At 40.0% G+C, this 25,343-nt stretch overlaps 1 protein-coding gene across 3 annotated transcripts in view; it reads right to left on the bottom strand.

Annotated features, from left to right (window-relative positions):
• Window positions 1–1,739: 1,739 nt before the first annotated feature.
• UBE2V1 (ubiquitin conjugating enzyme E2 V1) overlaps window positions 1,740–25,343 on the bottom strand; it is a 33,111-nt gene continuing 9,507 nt past the window's right edge. For 2 of the 3 annotated variants that reach the window (XM_063096083.1, XM_063096087.1), the window contains exons 2-4: window positions 18,497–18,645; window positions 4,667–4,792; window positions 1,740–3,517 (exon numbers count right to left, since the gene is read on the bottom strand). In XM_063096083.1, the coding sequence (XP_062952153.1) occupies window positions 3,371–3,517; window positions 4,667–4,792; window positions 18,497–18,645 (422 nt within the window). In that variant the 3' untranslated portion in view covers window positions 1,740–3,370. Of the gene's footprint in view, window positions 3,518–4,666; window positions 4,793–18,496; window positions 18,646–19,323; window positions 19,364–25,343 lie in introns of those variants that run through there. The other variant, XM_063096092.1, reaches the window with a different exon arrangement.

Consider the following 25,343-nt stretch of genomic DNA (forward strand, 5'->3'; position numbering starts at 1 on the left):
TTGGTCAACCAGAGGGGGTGCTTTTTACACCCCCTGCTTCCCCCAACGTTGTCAAGTCACTATGGAGACCTCCCCACACCTCAAACTTTTACACGGTAAAAAACAACAGCAGATGTGTCCTCTCTCTGGTGCAGGAAACTGGCAAGGGCTGGGGATCAGAGGTGTGTGATCCAGGTAAGTCACCTGGCAAAGGTGACACCCTACGGCTGGCTGGTTAGCTCAGTTGGTTAGAGCACAGCCTTATAACACAAAGGTCACAGGTTCAGATCCCTGTACCAGCCAGCCACCAAAAAAAAAAAAAAAAAAAGATTAAAAGTGATACTCTATGAACCTCAGATGAAGCCTTCTTGTGTGCCCTAAGTTTAGGCCTAAATTTCATCCACATGCCTGAGAACACCTGTAAACCCACCACCGACAATGAAGAACAAATTACACAACCGTGGGCATAATACCCACAAGACCACAGATTCAAGGGGCTGGCCAGTTAGCTCACTCGGAAGTGTGTGGCGCTGCCAACACCAGGGTCAAGGTTGGGATCCTCTTACCGGCCAGCTGCACGCCCCCAGCCCCCCAAAATCATAGATTGAAAAGTTGTCACAAGAAGGTTCTACCTGAATGTTAAGGTTTTAGAGTCCATCAGCCACTAATAAGGTAAAAAAGTGTATACTCTATGATTTGAGATGGACCTTCTCCTCTTTGTGGGTCATTACTCAGCACAGAAGGGATGGGTACAACCTTTAGATTTAGACCTGACCTTGCTTTGGGTTAGACTCTCCCCTATCCTCCTCCTCCCTTGGGAAAGATGACTGAGGGTGAAGAACACACAAATGGCCCAGTCCATGCTCAGCGGACCTGAAAGGCAGCATTCATCCCAGAAGACTATCAAGACCACCTGGCAGAGATGTGGACAGGGCCTCCTGGAGGGCGGCCTGTTGGGAACAATCTGGCCCTTTCCTTGCAGCCAGTTCTTCTGATACCTGCCCTGTCCCAAGAGCCAGAAGGGAATGACCTGCTCCAGACCACAGCAAGGAGTTCAAGTCCTGGGTAAAAAACTGCTGCAGACATGTTCCCATTCCTTACACAGCAGATGGTAGACAAATCGTCAATCATCAGATCAAAATACTTGTTTCAAACATCAGAAATACATGTGAAAATCCTGATTTTTTTTTCTCCCAATAGACTACTAAGTCCAGCCAATAAATGGCTTCTAGTAGAGATTTAGTAGCTAGAGTCCAACAAAGCTAAATAAACCAAAGGAAGAACCCTTTTTTAAAACTATAATCTTTTAGGACAGGGGTCAGCAAACCATGGTCCATGGGCCAAATCTAGCCCACTGCCTATGGTCTCTTGAATGAAGAAATTTTTTTACAGATGAACATTTGCAATTTTTTCATAGGGAAGACTAACTTTGAATCTCAATTAAGCAAAATGTTATCCCCCTAAAAAAAAGGACTCCGTCCTTCACCTTAATAGGCCAGTAACATTACTAAAAATACTGTATTTTATTTTGAATTTCACCAACAAAAATTCTACGGAAATTTGTTTTTAATTATATAAGTACTTACATAATATCCTTGATTTTTGCCTCTTGACCTGCAAAGCCTAAATATTTACTAATTTTGGCCCTTTGTTAAGTTTGCCAACCCCTGCTTTAGGATGTCACTTTGAATCCTAAAACATCTAAAACATTACATTCTGTCCCTAAATTAATATGCCAAGAGGAAGAAGAGCACAGCCTGTTAAATATTAACGCACACTTTTTTTATTATATTAAAATCAGGCAATGGTCTGACAATAAAAAGGCTGCTTATGGAATACTGTTATGTTAAACTTTACTTACAGGATGTTAAATCCTTAGAACTAATGTTTTCCCCAGAAAAAGATTAATGGAAACATCAATTGCTTTTCAGACTTGATAGTTGCTGCTTCAAAAGGTAGTTTTACACAAATACTAAGTTTAAAAAAAAAACTTTAGAACACAATGAATTGCTTTTATTTCGGTATGCATCCACATTTCAGCATTTAGTGGTCCTGAACAGAAAGTGGAAAAACGCAGCAATATGCCAGGAAGTCAAGCCCGCCAGTTTCGGGGATCTGTTGTGCACACCAAGTTCTTTCTTAATCCCTGCTGAGGATTGTGAGAAGCAGCAGCACCAAAACCAAAGTATGCACCGAATTCAAGGTTCCTTTTGTTCCAGTTGTCAAATTTCAAACTAGACCCAAATGGATTGCAAGGATGACCAAATGAGTCCTGTTCCAACCTTCTTCAATTTTTACAAGCAAAAGCAATTACAGAAAAAAAAAAAATATATATTCAGCGGGATCATGTGTGCTTACAATTGTCTTCATGTGGCCTTTCTGCAAGTTTAATCAAGAAGGACTCTGACAGCTGGCAGGTCTGAGTAACCCTGGTGACTGTTCCTTTCACCTTATCAAAACCTGAGCTAAAAAACGCATCAGCTGACGATGACAGCAGAGGGTGGCAGGGCTGAGGACCCAGTATTCATTTCCCAGGCTGGTGGAGAGTGAACAAATGTGGTTACAAAACTAAAGGAGGGAGGTCAGAGACTCTTTCCAACATTATCTGATGGCTTCTGGCCAAAGCAAAGTGTCCTGGAAAGTGGTGATGGTGCAAAAAGGGACTTGAGGAGGAGGAAGGAAAAAGCAGCACCCCTCGATAAAGGTAGGAGAGAGAAGATATGGGGAAAGCCCTGAATTCCTCACCAAAGGCCAATTTCAGAGGGGAGCAGAGGGGTTACAATCTATGCTTCGGCCAAGGGTGGGAGTAAGGGAGAGGGGGGAACAGGATGATGGCTTGGAAGGGGAATTATTTAAGACTTAAAAAAAGAAACCAGGGGTGCAGCCAAAGCAACCCCCACACCCAGCAGTAGTCCCACAGGCTGCGACCTGAAACCTTCACATCTATTCTAACAAGCCACCCCAAGCTGGAGGGCTGTTGCAGGGAGGGCAGGAGGTGGGGGAAAGGGATGGGGGAGAAGGCAGAGACCCCAGGCCATGTAATCAGCAGCAAGGTGATGTGTGATGTGTCTTTTCACAGTTGAGTTAGATGTGCCCCACCAGGTATGGTGGGAAGCAATTTAAATATATTTTCTTGATCCCAGAAGTTCAACTACATGGACAGTGGTTACACTTGACAGGATGATTTGTTATAGCACAACTCATATATTTCAAATGGACAAAAAATTAGTATCATTTACAGTATCTTAAGATAAATTGCCTTTGAATGGGAACTTCCTTTCCAGTACTTTGAGGTCTACAAGATGTATCTAGAAAATTTACTACTGTGGAAAATGAAGACTGCTTAAATCGAATGGGGGGAAGGGGAAGGGCCTGTGGTTTTTCTTTTTGATTAATTGCTGTAACACTGTCCTTCAGGTGGCTGAGGGAGTTTCATATTTTCTTTAGACATCATTAGGCGCCGAAGCTCTTGCAGGACAACTTTGATGCTATATGAATTCTGCCATTTTGCTAGCACTGATATGGCTCTTGGGTCCACCTACAAAAAGGCAAACAAAAACAAATTACTCTCAGACTCTCAAGCAAAATAGCTGTATTCTGGGGTTAAGCTACAGCACAAACTCAAGTAAAAACGCATTTTTCAAGCTGATCATGCTGGTCAGCAAATGATACCCAACATGCAAAACACCTGCCTGCATGATTCCCTCCATCCAGTCAGTCTGTTTTTCTTGTTGTGTGTTCCAAGCTCTCACTATTTGGCAGAAAGAAACGGACAGACACTTGGCAAGACTCAACCCAGCCCAACTTGGCTCTACAACAATGACCTGCTCCTGGGCCAGCTGCTGCCATGACCAGGGCCTGTCTTTTCTTGACTCTACACCTAGCTGCTGGTAGATGATAAAGACGTGCAGGGCAGTAAGCAGAGCAAAGGCAGTGGGTGGCCCAGACCCATGCTCTAGTACAAGGGCTGCCACAGAGCCAGTCTCTCAGGTTAGTGCAGCATTTCCCAAAAGAAACCTCCCAAAGTATGGGTTGAGTTCTGGGTTTAGGACTTCAGGTGGAATTTAAATACAACATTAAATACTGAACACACAGTAACAGGCTCATCTCTTAAAATTTCTTTCAAATCTTCTGACTATCTCAAAGACAAAGGCTTGATGTGATGTTAACACGTTTAATGCTCCTTTACACTTGCTGATCTCCCCTTTGAATGAGAGCAGGCCTCAAAGGCTCAAAGCCTTTTGCAAGCAACATATGGAGTAAGAATTCCATTTATGGTAGTAAAAATAAGTTTAAAAACCAAGACCATTGAAGGAAAAAATATTATGTACCGGTGGTTCACAAATAAGGCCCAAGACGTAGTAAAAGTGTGGCCCTGGACAAGATCTTCCACCTCTGTGCCTCAGTTTCCTCATCTCTACCTCATGGAGGTATCATGAGGACTGAATGAGCTCCTATCGCAAAGTGGCCAGCACAGAACTGGCCTACAGTAAGTGCTCTACGAGTGATACTTAAATACAATTGGGAAACAGGTCCCACCCCAAATCTGTGCATGTATACACTGTGATATATTTTATCATCAAATAACCAAGGAACATAAGAAATTGGGCCCAATCCAAACGCCCCTGATGTTAACAAAGCAATTTTCAACCCCGAGGAATAAGTAGGGATAGAAAAAACAACTTACCACTCCATTAGAACTATTAACTCCATTCATATTAATTTTTGTTACAAATCTTACAAAGGGGGGTGCTTCTGGGTATTTAGGTCCACATTCTATTTTAAGGCTGTATATTCGGTTTTCATAAATTGTCTGGAAAAAAAGGGTACAGAGATGTCAGTTAATTACAAAGAATTGAAAAAGGTAGAACCTGTGAAACTGCATTTATTCCTGACTGTAGAACTGGTGCTTCTGCTTCTAGCACACAGAGTCTACTTGTGATGTGCCAAGTCAGCAGTAACCAGTTCCTGCACTAGTTTATATAAATTCTGAGCCTTAAGGGAATAAAAAGACAGACATTTAAGCTAACATCATTGAAGTTTTAAGTTAGTATTATTAAGCCCAATCAGAGGGACCTGTTTTTATAGTAATTTCTCTACTTTGCAGACTTGTCCTACTCTCTGGGAAATGGTGTTGTAAGAGGCATTCTTTATTATAGGAAGCCACACTGCACGTCCACTCACACCAGAGACATCAGCCAATGTATTAAAAACTACTGTCTGTGTGCAAAGCACAAACAGGTCACTGTTTTTGAGAATTTCAAAATGAAGCACAGTGGGTAGTAGCAGCGGTGCAGACACAGAGCTGCTTTCCCCTGCTCCATCACTCTGGGGTTGGGCACTGCATGAGGGATCTCATCTGGTATATTCCATCGCTCCCTGTGACTTTTACTTCTTTTTGGTAGTCATAATGACATGAGAAACAAATGGCATTTACTGGTTGAGATAGAGGATCAGGGATGCCAGGCCAGCATAGGAAAAAAATAGTTCTTAAAATGCCAACTGGTGCCCGTGTTGAGAAATTCTTTTCAGCATTTCTCAAGTCCAATTCCCCATGCCAATGACTTTTACATTGTAACATCCACCTGATAAACAGCAAAACGTGCTGCTGTCACCGGGCTGTTCCTTCTGCCTGGAGTGCCCTGCCCCCACCTGAATAACCACAAATCCTTGAAGACCCAGTTCAATCACCACCTAGTCCCTGTCTGTCCTATATGAAGTCACACCATTATCACTTATGTGTCTGAAGACCACACTGAAGGGTGACATCTCCCCATTAGAGTAGCCACCCTCCTATGGGTTCCCCACTCAGGGATCAGTGCCTTTTCCTCACTAAAGGAGTCTCCGGCAGCACAAATAATTGCTCCTGTGTAAACAGCGACATCTAGTGGATGTCGTGATTAAAACCCTTGAAAACAATATCTTAACAGTGGCTTGTCCCTGATAAAAAGCTAGAATACCGTACATCCATCCACTTTCCTCCACTACCGTCACGTCATCTGAACTACCCCAAATCTCTGCTTTTTCTCTGACTCCCCTGCAGTCTGCTCTCCACACAGAAGCCCAACTGACATTTAAAACTGGAGGAAGCTGTCTCTGCTGGCTTAGCCCCTCCAATGGTTTCCTGGTGACCTGAGGAGGAAGCCCAAGTTCCCACTGATCTGTGCACCCCTGACCTTCTCTCTTTTTATTCTCCCTCCCTGCCAAAACCCTCTGGCCTCCTTATTTGAACATGCCAAGTTCTCTCTACCTTGGGGCTCCTACACCAGCTGCTCCCCCTCTCCAGAGTCCTCCTGATCCCCACCTGAAGACTGGCACTCCATCACGTGTGAGACTTCCTCACTAAACACAGAACAAGGACGGCAGGGGCCTCAATAGGGCTCTCAACCAAACTGGTACTCAAATGTTTGTTGACTGAATGAATGTTGCTCTTCACACTTTTATAAAATGAACACCTCATTGCAATTAAGGTGTTTCCTCAAAGAAAAAAAATTCCCTGAGGAAACAGAACAAACAAGGGCATAATTTACATAGAAATTTGTGGAAAATATTATAAAATATCTATCCTCAGCACCTAGCACAGTATCCATCAACAACTACATACTCAATAATATTAGATTTTATTAGGTTATAATCTAGTAAATTAGATTCTAATACTTATTAGATTACCCAATAAGTATTAGAATTTGAATGGATCCCAAATTCACCTGAATGTGTCCAGCATTCATGCTCCATGGTTTTGTCACATCATTCAAAGATGGAATTTCTTTTTTTTTTTTTTAACTTTTATTTTGTCGATATACATTGTGGTTGATTATTGTTGCCCCTTACCAAAACCTCCCTCCCTCCTCCCTCCCCCCCTCCCACCCAACAATGTCCTTTCTGTTTGCTTGTCGTATCAACTTCAAGTAATTGTGGTTGTTATATCTTCGCCCCCCCGCCCCCCGGTTTTTTTTTGTGTGTGTGTGTGTGTGTGTGTGAATTTATATATTATTTTTTAGCTCCCACCAATAAGTGAGAACATGTGGTATTTCTCTTTCTGTGCCTGACTTGTTTCACTTAATATAATTCTCTCAAGGTCCATCCATGTTGTTGCAAATGGCAGTATTTCATTCGTTTTTATAGCTGAGTAGTATTCCATTGTGTAGATATACCACATTTTCCGTATCCACTCATCCGATGATGGACATTTGGGCTGGTTCCAACTCTTGGCTATTGTAAAGAGTGCTGTGATGAACATTGGGGAACAGGTATACCTTTGACTTGATGATTTCCATTCCTCTGGGTATATTCCCAGAAGTGGGATAGCTGGGTCATATGGTAGATCTATCTGCAATTGTTTGAGGAACCTCCATACCATTTTCCATAGAGGCTGCACCATTTTGCAGTCCCACCAACAATGTATGAGAGTTCCTTTTTCTCCGCAACCTCGCCAGCATTTATCGTTCAGAGTCTTTTGGATTTTAGCCATCCTAACTGGGGTTAGATGGTATCTCAGTGTGGTTTTGATTTGCATTTCCCGGATGCTGAATGATGTTGAGCATTTTTTCATATGACTGTTGGCCATTTGTATATCTTCCTTAGAGAAATGCCTACTTAGCTCTTTTGCCCATTTTTTAATTGGGTTGCTTGTTTTTTTCTTGTAAAGTTGTTTGAGTTCCTTATATATTCTGGATATTAATCCTTTGTCAGATGTATATTTTGTGAATATTTTCTCCCACTCTGTTGGTTGTCTTTTAACTCTGTTAATCGTTTCTTTTGCTGTGCAGAAGCTTTTTAGTTTGATATAATCCCATTTGTTTATTTTTCCTTTGGTTGCCCGTGCTTCTGGGGTCATATTCATGAAGTCTGTGTCCAGTCCTATTTCCTGAAGTGTTTCTCCTATGTTTTCTTTAAGAAGTTTTATTGTTTCAGGGTGTATATTTAAATCCTTAATCCATTTTGAGTTGATTTTAGTATATGGTGAGAGGTATGGGTCTAGTTTCATTCTCCTGCATATGGATATCCAGTTATCCCAGCACCATTTGCTGAAGAGGCAGTCCCTTCCCCAGTGAATAGGCTTGGTGCCTTTGTCAAAGATCAGATGGCAGTAAATGTGTGGGTTAATTTCTGGATTCTCTATTCTATTCCATTGATCAGTGTGTCTGTTTTTATGCCAGTACCATACTGTTTTGGTTATTATAGCTTTGTAGTATAGCTTAAAGTTGGGTAGTGTTATGCCTCCAGCTTTATTTTGCTCGCTCAGCATTGCTTTGGCTATGTGTGGTCTTTTATTATTCCATATAAATGTCTGGATAGTTCTTTCCATTTCTGAGAAAAATGTCTTTGGAATTTTGATGGGGATTGCACTGAATTTGTATATCACTTTGGGTAGTATGGACATTTTCACTATGTTGATTCTTCCAATCCAAGAGCATGGGATATCTTTCCATCTTCTTGTATCCTCTCTAATTTCTCTCAGCAGTGGTTTGTAGTTCTCATTATAGAGATTTTTCACATCCTTGGTTAACTCAATTCCTAATTATTTTATTTTTTTGGTGGCTATTGTAAATGGGCAGGCTTTCTTGATTTCTCATTCTGCATGTTCACTATTGGAGAAAAGAAATGCTACTGATTTTTGTGTGTTGATTTTGTATCCTGCTACTGTGCTGAAATCATTTATCAATTCCAACAGTTTTTTTGTAGAGGTTTTAGGCTGTTCGATATATAGGATCATGTCATCTGCAAACAGGGACAGTTTGATTTCATCTTTTCCAATCTGGATGCCCTTTATTCCCTTATCTTCTCTGATTGCTCTGGCTAGTACTTCCAATACTATGTTGAATAGGAGTGGTGAGAATGGGCATCCTTGTCTAGTTCCTGTTCTTAAAGGAAAAGCTTTCAGCTTTTCCCCATTCACAATGATATTGGCAGTGGGTTTGTCATATACGGCTTTAATTATGTTGACTTTCCCTCTATACCTAACTTATAGGGGGTCTTTGTCATGAATGAGTGCTGAATTTTATCAAATGCTTTTTCAGAATCTATAGAGATGATCATATGGTCCTTGTGTTTGAGTTTATTAATATGGTGTATCGCATTTATTGATTTGCGTATGTTGAACCAACCTTGCATCCCTGGGATGAATCCCACTTGATCGTGGTGAATAATTTTACATATGTGTTGCTGTATTCTGTTTGCTAGTATTTTAGTGAGGATTTTTGCATCTATATTCATCAAGGATATCGGCCTGTAGTTTTCTTTTTTGGTTATATCTTTACCTGGTTTTGGTATCAGGATGATGTTTGCTTCATAGAATGAGTTTGGGAGATTTGCGTCTGTTTCAATCTTTTGGAATAGTTTGTAAAGAATCGGTGTCAATTCCTCTTTGAATGTTTGGTAAAATTCTGCTGTGAATCCATCTGGTCCTGGGCTTTTCTTTGTTGGGAGCCTTCTGATAACAGCTTCAATCTCCTTTATTGTTATTGGTCTGTTCAAATTTTCTACGTCTTCATGGTTCAGTTTGGGGAGCTTGTGTGTGTCCAGAAATTTATCCATTTCCTCCAGATTTTCAAATTTGTTGGCGTATAGTTGTTTATAGTAGTCTCGAATGATTCCTTGTATTTCAGATGAATCAGTTGTAATATCGCCTTTTTCATTTCTAATTTTTATTTGAATCTTCTCTCTTCTTTTTTTTGTTAGCCATGCTAATGGTTTGTCAATTTTATTTTTCTTTTCAAAAAACCAACTTTTTGATTCATTGATCTTTTGTATGAATCTTTTTGGGTTTCAATTTCATTAAGTTCTGCTCTGATCTTAATGATTTCTTTCCGTCTGCTAACTTTAGGTTTGGATTGTTCTTGTTTTCCTAGTTCTTTAAGGTGAAGTGTTCGGTTGTTCACTTGCCATCTTTCCATTCTTCTGAGGTGAGCATTTAATGCAATAAATTTCCCCCTTAATACTGCTTTTGCAGTATCCCACAGGTTTTGGTATGATGTATCATTATTTTCATTAGTTTCAATAAATGTTTTGATTTCCTGCTTGATTTCTTCTTGGACCCATATGTCATTGAGTAGAATGCTGTTTAATTTCCATGTGTTTGTATAGTTTCCAGAGTTTCGTTTGTTATTAATTTCTAGTTTTAATCCATTGTGGTCTGAGAAAATACATGGGATAATTCCAATTTTTTTGAATTTATTGAGACTTGATTTGTGACCTAATATGTGATCTATCCTGGAGAATGATCCATGTGCTGATGAGAAGAATGAATATTCTGAGGTTGTTGGATGGAATGTTCTGTAGATATCTGCCAATTCCAATTGGTCTAGAGTATTGTTTAGATCTTGTGTTTCTGTACTGATTCTTTGCCTAGATGATCTAATATTGACAGTGGGGTGTTCAGGTCCCCTGCTATTATGGTATTAGTGTCTATTTCCTTCTTTAGGTCTAATAGAGTTTGTTTTATAAATCTGGCTGCTCCAACATTGGGTGCGTACATCAAAGATGGAATTTCTTATACAAAAAAGTCTCTTTGGGGGGGCATGGGCTTGTGGTAATCACAAAGTCTTTTAAAATCTTTAATTACACATTTTGGAGCCTCTGATGCACCAATTTAAGCATCTGCCAGCAAGTTTTGTGGTTTATCAGTGCTGGTAAGATTTCACTGATCATTCTATTACAGTGTCAAAAAGTCAAGGAAGGTAGGCAGCTCAGTAACAGGAATCTGACTATTACATATTAAATCATACTATCAGTCTTGACACTATGAAGTCAAATTAAAAAACACCCATGCTATTACTAATTTCTTAAAAGGAAAAAAAAGGGACCGTCCAATTTCTGACCACTGATGTTCAACTGGCAATTTCACTGGCAGGAAAAAATGACTCAAATCAGGTGATCACAGAGACACCTGAAGGGTCATTAAAAAGCCCTAAGCAAGACTTTCATTCACAGAAAACAGTGTTTCTGGTTTTCTTCTTTTATTTTGTTCATGAGTGCTTCAGAGACCTGCTAAAAAGGTTTCAGTGAAGAAAGGAAATGTGCCTGAAGGAGAACTGCTGGAACATTCCATGTATGTGAGGAACACTATTCTTAAGATTCATTATTTGATCCCAAAACAAACACTTTCCAGTTTGTTGATACGGCTTAAGCTTCGTAGGGCAATTTGGCAGTGCCTATCAAAATGTAAAACAGGCATGCTCAGACTGGCAAGTCCATTTCTAGGAATTTCCTACAGATGAACTCAATTGTGCACAAAAATGTGAAGCACTGTCTGCAATAGCAAAAATAACTGTGAGCAACCTAAATGTCCACCTGCAAAGGACTCACTAAATAAATATGGCATATTCACATAATGTGTTACTTTGCAGCTTTTTCAAAGGCGGAGGCTCAGACATGCTCAGACAGACAGACAGACACAGACAGACAGAGAGACAGACAGACAGACAGACACACACACAGACAGACACACACATACACACACACACACACACACACACACACACACAAAAAAAGACTGGTGAGACACAGCACTTGGTAAAGACAGCAAGTTGCAGAATATGTACAACCTGTAAAAGCAGACATACACCTTCCTCCAACTCTGGGTATATTTGCATGAACACAGGCTATTTCATCCATTAGGTACTACAGGCCCAGAGCCTAGAAGTTACAAACTTTTCATGGACCTAAAAATGTATGCATGAGATAACCACAGTCTAATCAAAAAAAACAAAAAAACAAAAAAACCCAGACAAGTTCCAATAGAGAGCCGTTTTACAAAATACTGTACTTCTCAAAATTGTCAAGAGCATCAAAAACAAGAAAAACCTTAGAAACTCATAGCCACGAGGAACCTGAGATATGATGTCTAAATGTAATGTGGTATCTTGGATGGGATTCTGGAACAAAAAACAGACATAAGATAAAAACTATGAATACCTGAATAAAGTAAATTGTTAACAACGGGAAATAGGGGTGGGAAATGCTTTATGGGGAACTTTCTGTACTACCTTTGCAACGTTTCTGTAACTCTAAAAGTATTATAAAATATCTTTTAAAAATGTATGAGCTGTAAGAAAGGTAATAAGGTACTGGCTACAAAGATATGTGAAGAAAATCTAAAAGTATAAAAAGGAAACATTAAGTCAACTAGTCAACAGTACTCAATTCAAATCTTATGTAGTTATATATAAATTACATGTAACGTACAACGTGGGGATGTGCAATGTTAGAATGAAGGATGAGTCCTCTAAAAAACAGGATCTTTAGAGCCTAAGGATCTCAATGGCTTAGGAGGCAGACATATAGGTAAGTGCACAAAAAGAGTATAAAAGGAGACACACCAAACTGTCAGTCATAATTACGCTGGAAAGGCGTGGGTATATGGTAGCTAGGGATAAATCAGGAAAAAAGACACTACACTAGGTATTGTAACACAGAATTTAAGGGCCGGCCCGTGGCTCACTCAGGAGAGTGTAGTGCTGTTAAAACCAAGGCCATGGGTTTGGATCCCATATAGGGATAGCCGGGTTAGCTCACTGGCTGAACGTGGTGCTAAAAACGCCAAGTCCAGGGTTAAGATCCCCTTCTTACCAGTCATCTTTAAAAAAAAAAAAAAAAAAAGAGTTTAATATAGGGAATTGATTAAACAGGAGTCAGTGGACTGAAAAAGCAAAAAGGGAACCTAAGCTAACACAGAGGTAATAACCACAGGAAGCAGGGTGTTGACCCTTAAGGCTGGGGGAACAAAGGGAATAAACCGGATTTTATCAAACTTGGAGGCTAAGGAAGAGGTCCCGAGAGTTGAACTCAGACCTCTGAGGAGGGGTCAGTGCCTAGTTGCTGCTGGTACCTCCTAGGGACGGGGGGTGGCACAATGAGGCTGATTCTGCGAATGTCCAAAAAAGCTGGAGGCTGGAACCCATTGCTGATGCCAGGATGAAGAGCTGCCACCGGAGTGGTGCAGAGAGAACAACAGGCAAACAGGATGGAGTACATCCCTTCTCCTTTCCTCCTGCCTTTCAGGCCCTCCTGTATCCCTGACTGGCGGAACCTTAACAGGAAGCCAGCCGACGACGGAAAATTGTAGTTTGCAGAGTCCCAGCCCCAGTGTACAAAGCAGACCAGGGAAAGGTGGGCTTGGAGCTTACTAACCAGCACCTGCACACACCCTTCTGTGCAGTGACAAGGGACAGTTATCCTTTGTGGAGAGACTCTTCCTCTTCCTACCATGCATGGAATCCCCTGAGTAAGCCACAGGACCCATCTCTGGGCAATATTAATTATTCATTTCTCTAATTAAGTCCTAGTGCCACCCAAACATTCTACAACCGAAATTCTACAAACATTCTACAAACAATTCTACATTGTCAAATTAACCATATGATCCCAATATAAAATGAAAAGGAGAAAGGAAGCACTCCTTCCTACTTGCTTGCTGTTCCTATCAGCATCACCCTGGCATGAAGCCTGCATCTTAGCAGCAAGAGCTGGTTCTGGGCTCTAGCATTTTTGAGCACTCCTCCAACCAGCCTTGCCTGTGCCTCACAGGTACCAGCAGCAGCAGAGGGCACCTCTCCTCCATGTGCTAGGTTCTGAGAGCCTTAGTTTCCTCCCCTGGCCTTCCAGCTGCAGGGGTGATTACTGTTTTCTATAGCATTATCTTTGTGTTCCCACAGTGTACCTTTTTTGCTTTTTCAGTCCAACACCTATTTGATCAATTCCTATATTATTTCTGTTGAAATACCTAGTATGGGGTATATATCCAAAGGAAATGAAATCTGTATCTCAAAAGAGACATCTGCACTTCCATGCTCACTGCAGCATTAGTCACAATAGCCAAGTTATGGAACCAACCTAATATGGAACCAATGTAAGTGTCTGTTGATGGATGAAATGGATAAAGAAAATATGATATATATACACACAACAGAATACTATTCAGCCATAAATAAGAAAGAAATCCTGCCATTCATGAGAACACAGATGAGGGACATTATATTAAGTGAAACAGCCAGGCACGGAAAGACAAATACTGCACAATCTCACTTATATGTGGAATCTAAAAGTGGAATTCAGAGTAGAATGGTGGCTGCCAGGAGCTGTGGTGTGGGGGTAATGGGGAGATGTTGAACAAAGGGCACAAACTTTTAGTTATAAGATGAATAAGTTCTGGGCATCTAATGTACAGCATGGTAAATGACACTGGATTGTTTACTTGAAATTTGCAAAGAGAGTCGATCTTAAGTGTCCTCACCACAGACAGAGAGACACACATAAACATACACAGTAACTGTGTGTGGTGATGATGTGTTGACTAATTTGATTGTGGTAATCATTACACAATATATACATATATCAAACCATCATGTTGTACACCTTGAATATATATAATTTTTATTTGTCAGTAATACCTCAATAAAGCTGGGGATAAAAAGAAATACCTGGTATCTCTTCTTGACTGACACAAAGAGTTGGGGGGGAACTAAGTTAACTTCATACTCTATGTACTTTGTATTGTTGAAAAACTTTTACTAGAATACTCATATATCAGTCATATAACTGAAAGCTTTTTAAAAAGAGGTCAATATGCACTGATACAGAAAGATATCCACCCTCTGTTAAGTGAGAAAAATGAAGGTGCAAAACATGCATAGTAAGATCTCATTTTTCTTAAAAAAGAATATGCATTTATGTTTGTGTACCCACACAAAAGCAGGTATAAACACACCACACCCCAACTTACCAGTTTTCATTCTGTGGGGAGCATAGTGAACTGGGGAAAGGATCACTTTCCTCTTACTTCATAACTCCTGTAATTATGTTTTGTTCTTTTTAAGCATGGGTACAGTACTTTTGGGTATGTCCACCCAGGCTCTAAAACACACATAAAAACACTACCTTGGAGAACCCAAGATGCATAACAGTGCTTCTCAACCAGGGTGACTTCTGCCCCCCTGCCAGGTAAAGGGGGAGCATTATCTGGAGAGATTTATGGTTGTCACAACTGGGGCAGGGGTTACTACTGGCATCTAGTGAGTGGGGGCCAGGAATGCTGCTAAACATTCTATAATTCACAAGACAGCACCCCCACAACAAAGAAAGATCCAGCCCAATACGTCAATCATGTTGAGGCTGAGAAACCCTGCTCTATAACCTGACTATTTTTAGCACTTCTGTGGTCAGAGTAGAAATACCCCATGTGTAATGCTGTGGACAGTCAGACATTTGCCAGAAATCTGCAAGGAATACTTGAGTAGGAGGCTTTGCTTTGGGGTTCAAAGGACTTGTTTTTCTTTAAAAAAAAGAAGGGGGGCAGGGGGAGGTATTCAAATAGCTAACACACACGATTAAAACACATCCAAGACTGGCAGATTAGCTCAGCTGGTTAGACTGCAGTGTTACAACCCCAAGGTCAAGGATTCAGATCCCCTTATTGGCCAGCTGCAAAAAACAAAAAACAAAAACTTACGAACATACTCAAAGAGCACAAAAGAGTATATGGTAAAAACTAAGTTTCCCTTCCACCCTGGTCCCAGCCAGCCAACTCCCTTCTGAAGAAGGTAACCAGTGTCACCAGCCTCTCTGATATTCTTCAAAGGTATTCTGAGCACAAAGAAGCACAAGTGTACGTATGACCTCCTCTTCTCCCCCAACCCCAAATGGCAGCATACCCTGTATACACTTTGTAACTCACTCTTTTCACTTAAATATCATGGAGATCATTCTATTTTAGCACACATAAATCTGTCTCATTATTTTCAACAGCTAAACAGTACATAATATGGTCTATTGAAAGACACTGAAGTTATTTCCAATATTTTGCTACTATTGACAATGCTGTAGGAAATAATTTCATATATTTTCTATGGGCAATACATTAAAAAACAAAACAAAACAAAACAAAAAACTGGAGAGTAAATTCCTAGCAGAACTGCTGGATCATATAGTATATGACTTCTAAATTTTGACAGAAGATTTTCTTTTGAGGGAAACAATAACATAATAAGGAGATGAGTTGTTACTCAAGTGCTCTATTTAGATGCTTTACTAATTATATTGATATTCTAGGTGCACAGCATATATCTTGTATGCTAATCACAAAACAGATTGGTCACAGGAAGCATCTAGAAGCAGATAGCTCCTTTCTGACATTGTTTTTAACCTTGGGGAACAAGGGTACTCAAAACTATAGGGGTAAAAAGACACACAATAACAAGAGTTGGTGAGGACGTGGAGAAACTGGAACCCTCATGCATTGCTACTAGGAATGTAAAATGGTATAGCCACTTTGGAAAATAGTTTGGCAGTTCCTCGAAATGCTAAACATAGAATTACCATATGATCCAGATTCTACTCCTAGATGTACAGCCAAGAGAACTGAAAATATATATGTCCACACAAAAACCTCTAAAAAAATGTTCCTAGCAGCATTAACTCCTAAATCCAAAAGGTGAAACAATCCATATTTATGGTATATCCATTCAATGAATTATTATTCAACCATAAAAAAATGAAGTACTGATAGATACTATAACATGGATGAACCTTGAAAAAATTAACCTAAGTAATGGAAGCTATAGATAAGTGATTGTCAAGGATGAGAAGTGGGGGGTGGGAAGCAAAATGGGGAGTAACTGCCAATGAGTATGGGGTTTCTTTCTGAGGTGATGAAAATGTCCTGAAATTAGTGATGGTTGCAAATCTCTGGATATAAATATTATAAAAATGACTGAATTATATACTTTGAAAGGGTGAATTCTGTGTTATATAAATTATATCTCGATAAAGCTATTATTAAAAGCAAATGTTTGGAAAGCACCTGGCATACTGTAGCTACTCATTAAAACTGAGCCCCCTCTGGAAAGAGATAAACTGGAATTCAGGGTAGCCCAAGCTGTTGGAGGTGGAACAGAATATTTTCAACAAAACTTACTGATTCACTGTTTGGGTTTCTTTTTTTTTTAAGTGTATAATTCAGTGGTATTTAGTGTATTCACAAAGTTGCACATTGGTTCATTCTTAATTTGTTAGAACCTGTAAATTGGTAAGTTAATTAACAAATATACTGAATAACTATCCCATCCTGAGTCATCTCCAGGTACTCTAGAGATCAAGGAGGGAAGAATAATTCTCATCCTCAAGAAACCCAAACCATCTTTAGGAAGAGAAGAAATGCAGTGAAGAAGCCATCAGCATAGAGCAAAGAAAATTATCTCTATGGAGAAGTAAAATTTCTAGACTGGTTTTCTCCAGTATTTAATCTGATTTTCATAGGAAAAAAAGGATCAAGAAGTGAATAAAAACAGATTGAATGTGTACAAAAACCCCCACAAAACTACAGCGTCAGGAAAATGACTCCAGAAGCAATGTTAAATGGCAAAGCCAGTCCTTCGCCATGAGCGTTGATGACCGTCTGAGATGAACATTAGAGTGTCCTAACACTTAATGAGGCACTCTTCCCTGTTTCAGTCAGGGCCACACCCTACATGTCTTTTTATTCCCATAGTGCTAGTGCGAAGCCTTGCACACAATCAAAAGAATGAATGAATATCATCATCCTTATAAGCACAAGCAGACATAGGACAGGTCCTGCCACATTCAGTTAGAATCTCCTACTGCTTGTCTGAAACCAATGTCACATTATGGCAATCTACTTCTTGAATCCTACATCAATTTACCACTTAACACTCTGGGTAATTCTATAATGGTAACAAAGGAAAACTCAAAATATAAACAAGAGGAAGATAATGTGTCTTTGAGGTTAAAAGCATAGGCTCTGTAGTCAGACAGACCTTGTTTGGGAGTTGTCAGCTGTATGACTTTGGCCAAGGGACTTCACTCCTCTGAGTGTGTTTCCTCATCTGTAAAATGGAATGTAATTACATAATAGGAGCACCTAACAATGGGATCTGGTGAGAATTAAAAAAAACACTTCTTGAGGGTTCATTATGTACCCTCAAAAAAAAGTTAGCTGGCATTATGAAGATTGGGAACTCTCACAGATCATGAAGCTCTAAAAGTCATTTTTCCCATCCCCATTGTCTTGGTCTTCCTTGCAAAGGCTTCTGGACCTAACAGTGCCTGACAGGCTGGCAACAAATCTTTGCTGAATGGCCCTATGAATTAGGATACAGGTACACAGCAGACCTGGGAAACTGAATAAAAACTACAACTGTGAAGGCTTTCCCAAGTTCATTTGGAGACCAACATCAGGTACGTGGGCTATAACTGGAGCCTGGTTACTTGATAAGCCTAAGAGTTTGTTCCAAACTACACGTGAGGGTGCAATGACCTCAAACCTGTCTACACTGTCACATAAATTCACACTATGAGTCTGAACAGGTTTCTGCTTACCATTTAGAGGGATTAAACAGCATCAGAGGAGGTTCAAATATATAAACTGAAACTGGTCAAAAAAGAATAGCCACATTTCAGAAAATATACCATTGGTGAGCTTTTTTCCATGATAAAGCTAATATTTTTTTAAAAGGAGGCACAGTGATTTAAGACATTGACATAGCCGTAGCTCGACGCTTACTCTTGGAGGCCCAATTATCATCCCTGTCCATCTTGTAAGTGTCATGTCTTCGTCATCTTCTAGACCCCAGCTAACTGTGCCATCTCCTACTCCTTTCTGGCCTTCTTCGAGTTCTTCCAACAGTCGAAAATTGCGAGGGACTTTTACTCCTAAAATAAATGGAAAGAAATTCAAGATACTAGCAACTCCAGGGGAACTTGTAAGCCTAGAGCTAGCTGCTCATTATCACTGATTGGGAGTAAAGAAGCTAACATGCAAAAAACTGCTGAAAGTTGTCACACCTCAAACTTGCCACTTACAACCAGAGGGAAGGGGCACATGGTTCTGTGACAGATGAAGTGACCAGGGCTAGATCATCACACTCAGAGAGACACCCCACCCCCACCCCTTTGACAAACTTCATAAAGGCTTTACATGTCTAAATGTTGAGTGCTTTGGGTCCACTAGTGTAAGATGAAAACCACCAAAATCAAGTGCTAACAAAAGTGCCTTGGAAGAGAAGAGGTTATTTTCTTTTTGTTCTTATCACACATTTCTGAGGCTAAGGGTATGCTCATTTGCTGGAATGTCTCCCAAACAACCTTAGCAGGAATAGTTGCCATGGATATATTAAATAGGAACAGTGTCTTCTTAATCCACTAAGAGTCAGCTGAAGGTGCCAAGCATAAAATTTTAAATTATTTTTCAATGATTTAAGCCACAGATTTTCTCCTAACTTGTGAAAAAGCTAAAAAAGGGCAGCTGGTTTGTTTAAAAAAATCCCAATGCTGGCAAGCAGCTCACAAAAACAACACACAAACATATCTCACAGGTTCAAACCACAGTACCTGAGTTCAGGCTGAGGCTTGAGCCATTTCTAGGTGTCTTCCAGAACAGAGCCTAGGTACTGGGGCCAGACAGGGGAGAGGCTGTGGAAGAGCAGGGAGACTGACTTCCTTCCCGTGCTTGGGCACAGAGCATCTCTCCTAGAGTTGCTCTCCCAACCCATCCAGCCTGCCTCTTCTCCCTCCCCATTTTCCCTGACATTTGCACTATTTTCTCTGGGAAGAAACTCAGGATCCAGACAAGTAATGAGCTCTCTTGGCCTTGTCTACTGAGCCTCTAACTCACTAGAATCTCAGAGGCAAGTGGACCTTACCACATGACTGTGAAGAAACCCAAGGGTCCCACTGGAGGGACCCAAGACTGTGGGACATGTTCCCAGTATATATCAGTATTTGCCAAAGTGTAGGACACATGCCATTATTAATTCAATTGGAATAAATATTTGAGCACCTTCTATATGTCAAGTACTTTTCTAGGCACTGGGAACATGCAGTGAACAAAACAAAAATGCCTACCCTCATGAAGCTTACATTCTACTGTGAGACATATAATCAACAAAATAAATATATAAATTATACAGTATGACAGATTGTAGTTGTTCTGGAGCAGGGAGTAATGGGGTGGAGGTGCTACAATTTTAAATAGAGTGATCAAGGAAAGCATTCCTGCATCAGGTGTCATGACTAAAGGTGAGGGAGCATGACCTGTGGATGGCTGAGGGGAAAGTCTTTGAGGCAGAGGGAAAACAGCAAGTGCAAAGGCCCTGAGGTAGGAACTTGCTTAGAGTGTCAAAGAATAGCAAGGATGCCAATTTAGCTAAAAATCCCATGTGAGAAAGATGAGAGAGCAGTAGGAGATTAAGGACTCTGTTACTGAGTGATTATCTGACTTGTTTTTAACAGGGTCCCCCTGACTGCTGTGTAAAGAATAAAGTGAAGGGAGCAAGGGCAGAAGCAGCTAGGAGGCTACTGCAATAATCCTGGCAAAAGATACTACTAGCTTTGACCAGGGTGACAGCAGTGAAGGTGGTAAGAAGTGGCATGATTCTAGGTATTTTGGAGGTCTGGGCTGACAAGATTTGCTGTCAGGTTGCTTGTGAAGTGTGAAAGAGGAGTCAACTATAGCTCCCAGGTTTTCTGTCTAAGAAACCAGAAGAAGAGTTGTTAGTTGGACATTAGATGACTGTGTGTGGTATGTGATCAAGCACTTCATTTTACTGTCAGGTACTTAAGAATAACTTATTTAGGGCAAGTAATATTATACAACTTCCAATTTACAATAATGGTAAAGTTTCTTTTTAAAATAAATGTAAGTTGGGGCCAGCCCATGGCTCACTTGGAAGAGTGTGGTGCTGATAACACCAAGGCCACAGGTTCGGATCCCTATATAGGGATGGCCAGTTAGCTCACTTGGCTGAGCATGGTGCTGACAACACCAAGTCAAGGGTTAAGATCCCCTTACTGGTCATCTTTTTTTAAAAAATAAATAAATAAAAAATAAAATAAATGTAAGCAAAAGAATCAGCTGACTGAAGAAAAATATTAAATAATGGTACACAAGGTATTTGAAAAGAAACAGCAAAAACCTTAACACATACTTTAATTGTTTACTGGTTTCCTTAAAAAGGAGGAAATCTGGACACAGAAAAAGACACCAGAGATGCGTGCTACAGAGGAAAGACCATATGAGGACACAGTGAGAAGGTGGCCACCTGCAAGCCAAGGGGAAATGCCTCAGAAAAAACCAAGCCTGCTGACACCTTGATCTTGGACTTCTAGTCTCCAGAGTTGTGAGAAATAAGTTTAGTTACCCAGTCCGTGGTATTTTGTTATGCCATCTGTATGGTTAAGTGACATCTTAAGAAGCTTAAGAAAGTTGGAAAGGATATATAGACCAAGATGTTAACAGTTGTTATCTCTGGGAGACGGAATTATGGATGATTTTTCCCCCTTTTCTTTATTTCCTGATTTTTTTTTTAAACCATGACCCCATGTTATTTGCATGACAAAACAAAACAACTTAGGAACTACACCAACTGCACTTTAGGCAAGGTCCTACCTCAGGCCCTTTGCACTTCCTATTTCCTCTGTCTAGAGGACTCTTCCCTCCAATATCCGTAAGCCATGCTCCCTCACCTTCTTCAGGGTTTCAGTTATATGACACCTGATCTCAATAAGGATCTAGGATTCTCCGAGTGGGAACTCAATGGCATCTCCTAAGTGACTGACTGTAAGTGGTCTGTGTTTTTTAATGTTCCTAAAACTTGGTCAGACTGTAGAATGAATAACGGCAAAGTACAACAGCTTCCATAGTCAAGCTCTTCATTACTAAATGGAAGTTGCACATGTGACCTCTATTTTGAGTTGCTCTTTTTGGCAAGGCAAGAAATGTGTTACTTGCTTGTGTCAGGTATTTAAAAGTCAGGCTGGACTACTTCTAGTAGGACTACTCCTCTGTAAACTTCAGCAAAAAACATCCTATGACTGAAATGTTTTCATCTAACAACCAGATCTAATTAGGAAACCTAACATCCATATATCACAAGCTCATTGCTAGTAGTTTCAAAACAGATACTAAATTCGAATTATATTTTTCTGATGCCTAACTTTTACTTGTTAAGTAGGGCAACAGAATATATTAGTTATTAATACTACACTTCCAAAAGACATTCCTATTGGATTAGATATTCAATTACTTAAAAGCAAGTGTACAAAACCCACATACACAATTGAACTGGAGAAATAAGGAGGTCAGTTCAATTTATTTTAGGTTAGTATTTGGAACAAAACTGAAAGCCATAGAGGACAAAGTCAGCTTTTTGTTGTTACTGCAATACTGGCATTATAAGACTATTCAATTTTGATTCAAGTTGTAGAGCGGGTACCAGAACCACTTTAACAAATGAAAAACATTGGATTGGCCAATGTCTATTAGGCAGTCTAGAAATATTCCAAGTAGGAGTTAGAATATACACATAAATATCAGCATAACTATACTATATACTGAATAATTACAATAAGCATTTATTCCATTTGAACAGCAGTTCTCAATTTTTTTTGGTCTCAAAACCCCTTTACACGCTTAAAAATTACTGAAGTCCTCAAAGAGCCTTGTTTATGAGGATCATAGCAACTGATATTTACCGAATTACAAATTAAAACTGAGAAAAATTTTTTTTTTGTAGTATAGGGATCTGAACTCTTGACCTTGGTGTTACAAGGTTGCACTCTAATCAACTGAGCTAACTGGCAGATCCTTAAAACTGAGAAATCTAAAAAATATCTGTTAATTCATTTAAAATTAATCACAACAACCATTATGTGTTATGATAAATAATACATCTTATAAAACAGCTACATTTTCTAGAGAACAAAAGAAAATTAGAAGAATGGCATGGCTTTGCAAATTTTTTTGTCTGGCTTAAAAAAACAGGGACCGTGAAGAACTGAGGTGAGCTGGAGAACACATGCCCTACCTAAAGGGGACAGTCACTCCTCTGCTCTGGCCAAATGTCTGTGGTCAGATTCTGCTGATGGAACACCACTTTACAACATCTAGGGTCACTTAATTGCTCTAAAAAATCCCTTTGAGCCCTACCATCCTACGTTTAGCTCACAGGGTATTTTAAACCCTTTCTTTTGTTAGAGGGGTTAACTAATAGATTGATAAAAGTTGTGCTAATTTGGCATCAGGCAGTTAACCTTTATTTAGCTAAATCTTTGAAGAATTTAAGTCTGCAAACTAGAAAGCTACTGAAGTAGACTGTTAATTTTTAATTATTTTTTTCTAAGCCATAAACTTTAATTTTCACTCAAAAATTGATTAAAAGCAATAGTAACAGCTAGAAGAAATCAGGAATTAGAAAAATTTACAAATTATGGAGCGATTCATTTATTCTTTCCTGATATTTAAACAGAAATGGTTAATTACCACCCAGTTAGCTGGTATACTGAACACTACTGTACTAAGAACAAAAAATTCTTGGTAAGGGACCATTCTGGGCTAATCATGTTCAATGTGTGTAAAACTGGACTCACTCCACACTTTTCATTTGGTGCCTAGCTAGTACAGGGATCAAACCCTGGACCTTGGGGCTACTAGCACCCTGCTCTAACAAACTGAGCAAACTGGCCAGCCCTCAGTCCACATTTAAAAGAAAAAAAATCTATACACTTCAGGACTGCAATTTTTAAAAGTTTGCTAGGCTTTTCACCAGCTTGTCAAAATTTCCCTACACATAAATTATCAGTAACATATATGCACACACAGCTCCTTTCAGTGTGACAATTATCCAACACTTATCCAGCACTTTTCTAGCAATATAGGGGCTACGAAAGAAAACAGGTGCCTCCGTATTAAAGTATAAAGTCTCAGTGTGGAAATAAGACATACACATACAATGTTCGATGAAACAAAACAGTATCAAAATGTATGAGAGAAATATAATTTACTATAGGACAGTGTTTCTTAACCTTTGATGGCTCACAGTCCCCTCTGGTATTTGATGAAAACTGAAGAGATTGGGGCCATGTTACTAAGACGATAGGACTTTGGGTATCAGTGGGGAGCTGCAGAAGGCTGTGAACAGGACAAAGATAAGGCAAACACAAATCTCCCAAGTAATATTCAGGATAGGGTAGAATGATAAGAGGCCAGCTTAGGGATGTGCTACTACTAATGACTCGGGATATAAAGCCAACAGCATTTACTTAGAGCAAATACTGTGACAGAACATCTGTTATCAAACTTCTTATAGGCCTAGATGATGGGAAGCGGAAGGAATGTTCAGAGATTTATGGTAACACATTTAATTTGTGTGACTGTGGTGGTAGTTTTTAGCTTTACAACGTGACAAAAAAAAAAAAAACAACTGGCCTATACACAGTAGGCTTCAGATAAATATTTGTTAAAAAATTAAAAAATTGAGCAAAAAGGATAAAAAGGTCTGCAAACTCCATTTTATTAAAAAAAAAAACCCCACTAAAATCAACCCATGCTTCCCATATGTGTATATTCACATCAGTGATCTTTGGAGGCCTCAGACAGAGTCATAAATGTAAGGATACCTGGTTTGCTACTCTATTTTTAAAAGGCAGGTGAGAGTAATCACTATGGTATCTTCCACAAAAAACAATCAGAATATACTTTGGAGAAAATTCTATAATCTTTCAGCAGGGGATTAAGAGCATAGACCTGGGATCAAGTTCTGGCTCCACAACTTTCCAGCAATCTAGGTGTGTGCCTGGGTATGTTACCTTGAGCCCCAGCAAAGCAGGGATCACAATACTCCTGCCGCTACAGATAGCAAGGGAGAATAAATGAGGTTAGACCTGGAAAGTACTTTCTGTAATATCTGTCACGCACTAAGCTCACAACGAAATCACCTCCATCAGCACATTGTATTATCCGTCATGAAGTAAAAAACAAAACCCCTCCCTTGACCCCATATCCTCTTCTAACTACCATCTCATTTCTTTGTTCATTATGAGCAAAAAACAGACTCCTCGTCTGCGACTCTTCACTTCATTTGCACCTATCCCAATCAGGCTTTTCCACCTCATCACTCATGTCAAGGGCATCAAGCAGCACCCTCTAAATCCCACAGCCAAATCCTGTGGCCAATTCTCAGCAGCACCCCAAGTTACTGGAGATCTGGGCAGCAACTGATGGCTCCTCCTCCTTTAACTCTTTTTTTTTTTTTTTTTTTAAAGATGACCGGTAAGGGGATCTTAACCCTTGACTTGGTGTTGTCAGCACCATGCTCACCCAATGAGCAAACCGGCCATCCCTATATGGGATCCGAACCCATGGCCTTGGTGTTATCAGAACCGCATTCTCCCCAGTGAGCCACAGGCCAGCCCCTCTCCTTTAACTCTTGCTTGGCCAAACCTCAGGTTCTCTTCCCCCCTCTGTCTGCTCAGCTTCACCTCCAGACCTCCAGACTGGCTGTCGAGGCTCAGGGAACAGTCCACCGACCTCTGCTTTTCCAGACCTTCTCGATTCCCCTGATCATACCCAAGCT

Source organism: Cynocephalus volans, chromosome 1, assembly GCF_027409185.1.
Source record: "Cynocephalus volans isolate mCynVol1 chromosome 1, mCynVol1.pri, whole genome shotgun sequence".
Taxonomy (NCBI): domain Eukaryota; kingdom Metazoa; phylum Chordata; class Mammalia; order Dermoptera; family Cynocephalidae; genus Cynocephalus; species Cynocephalus volans.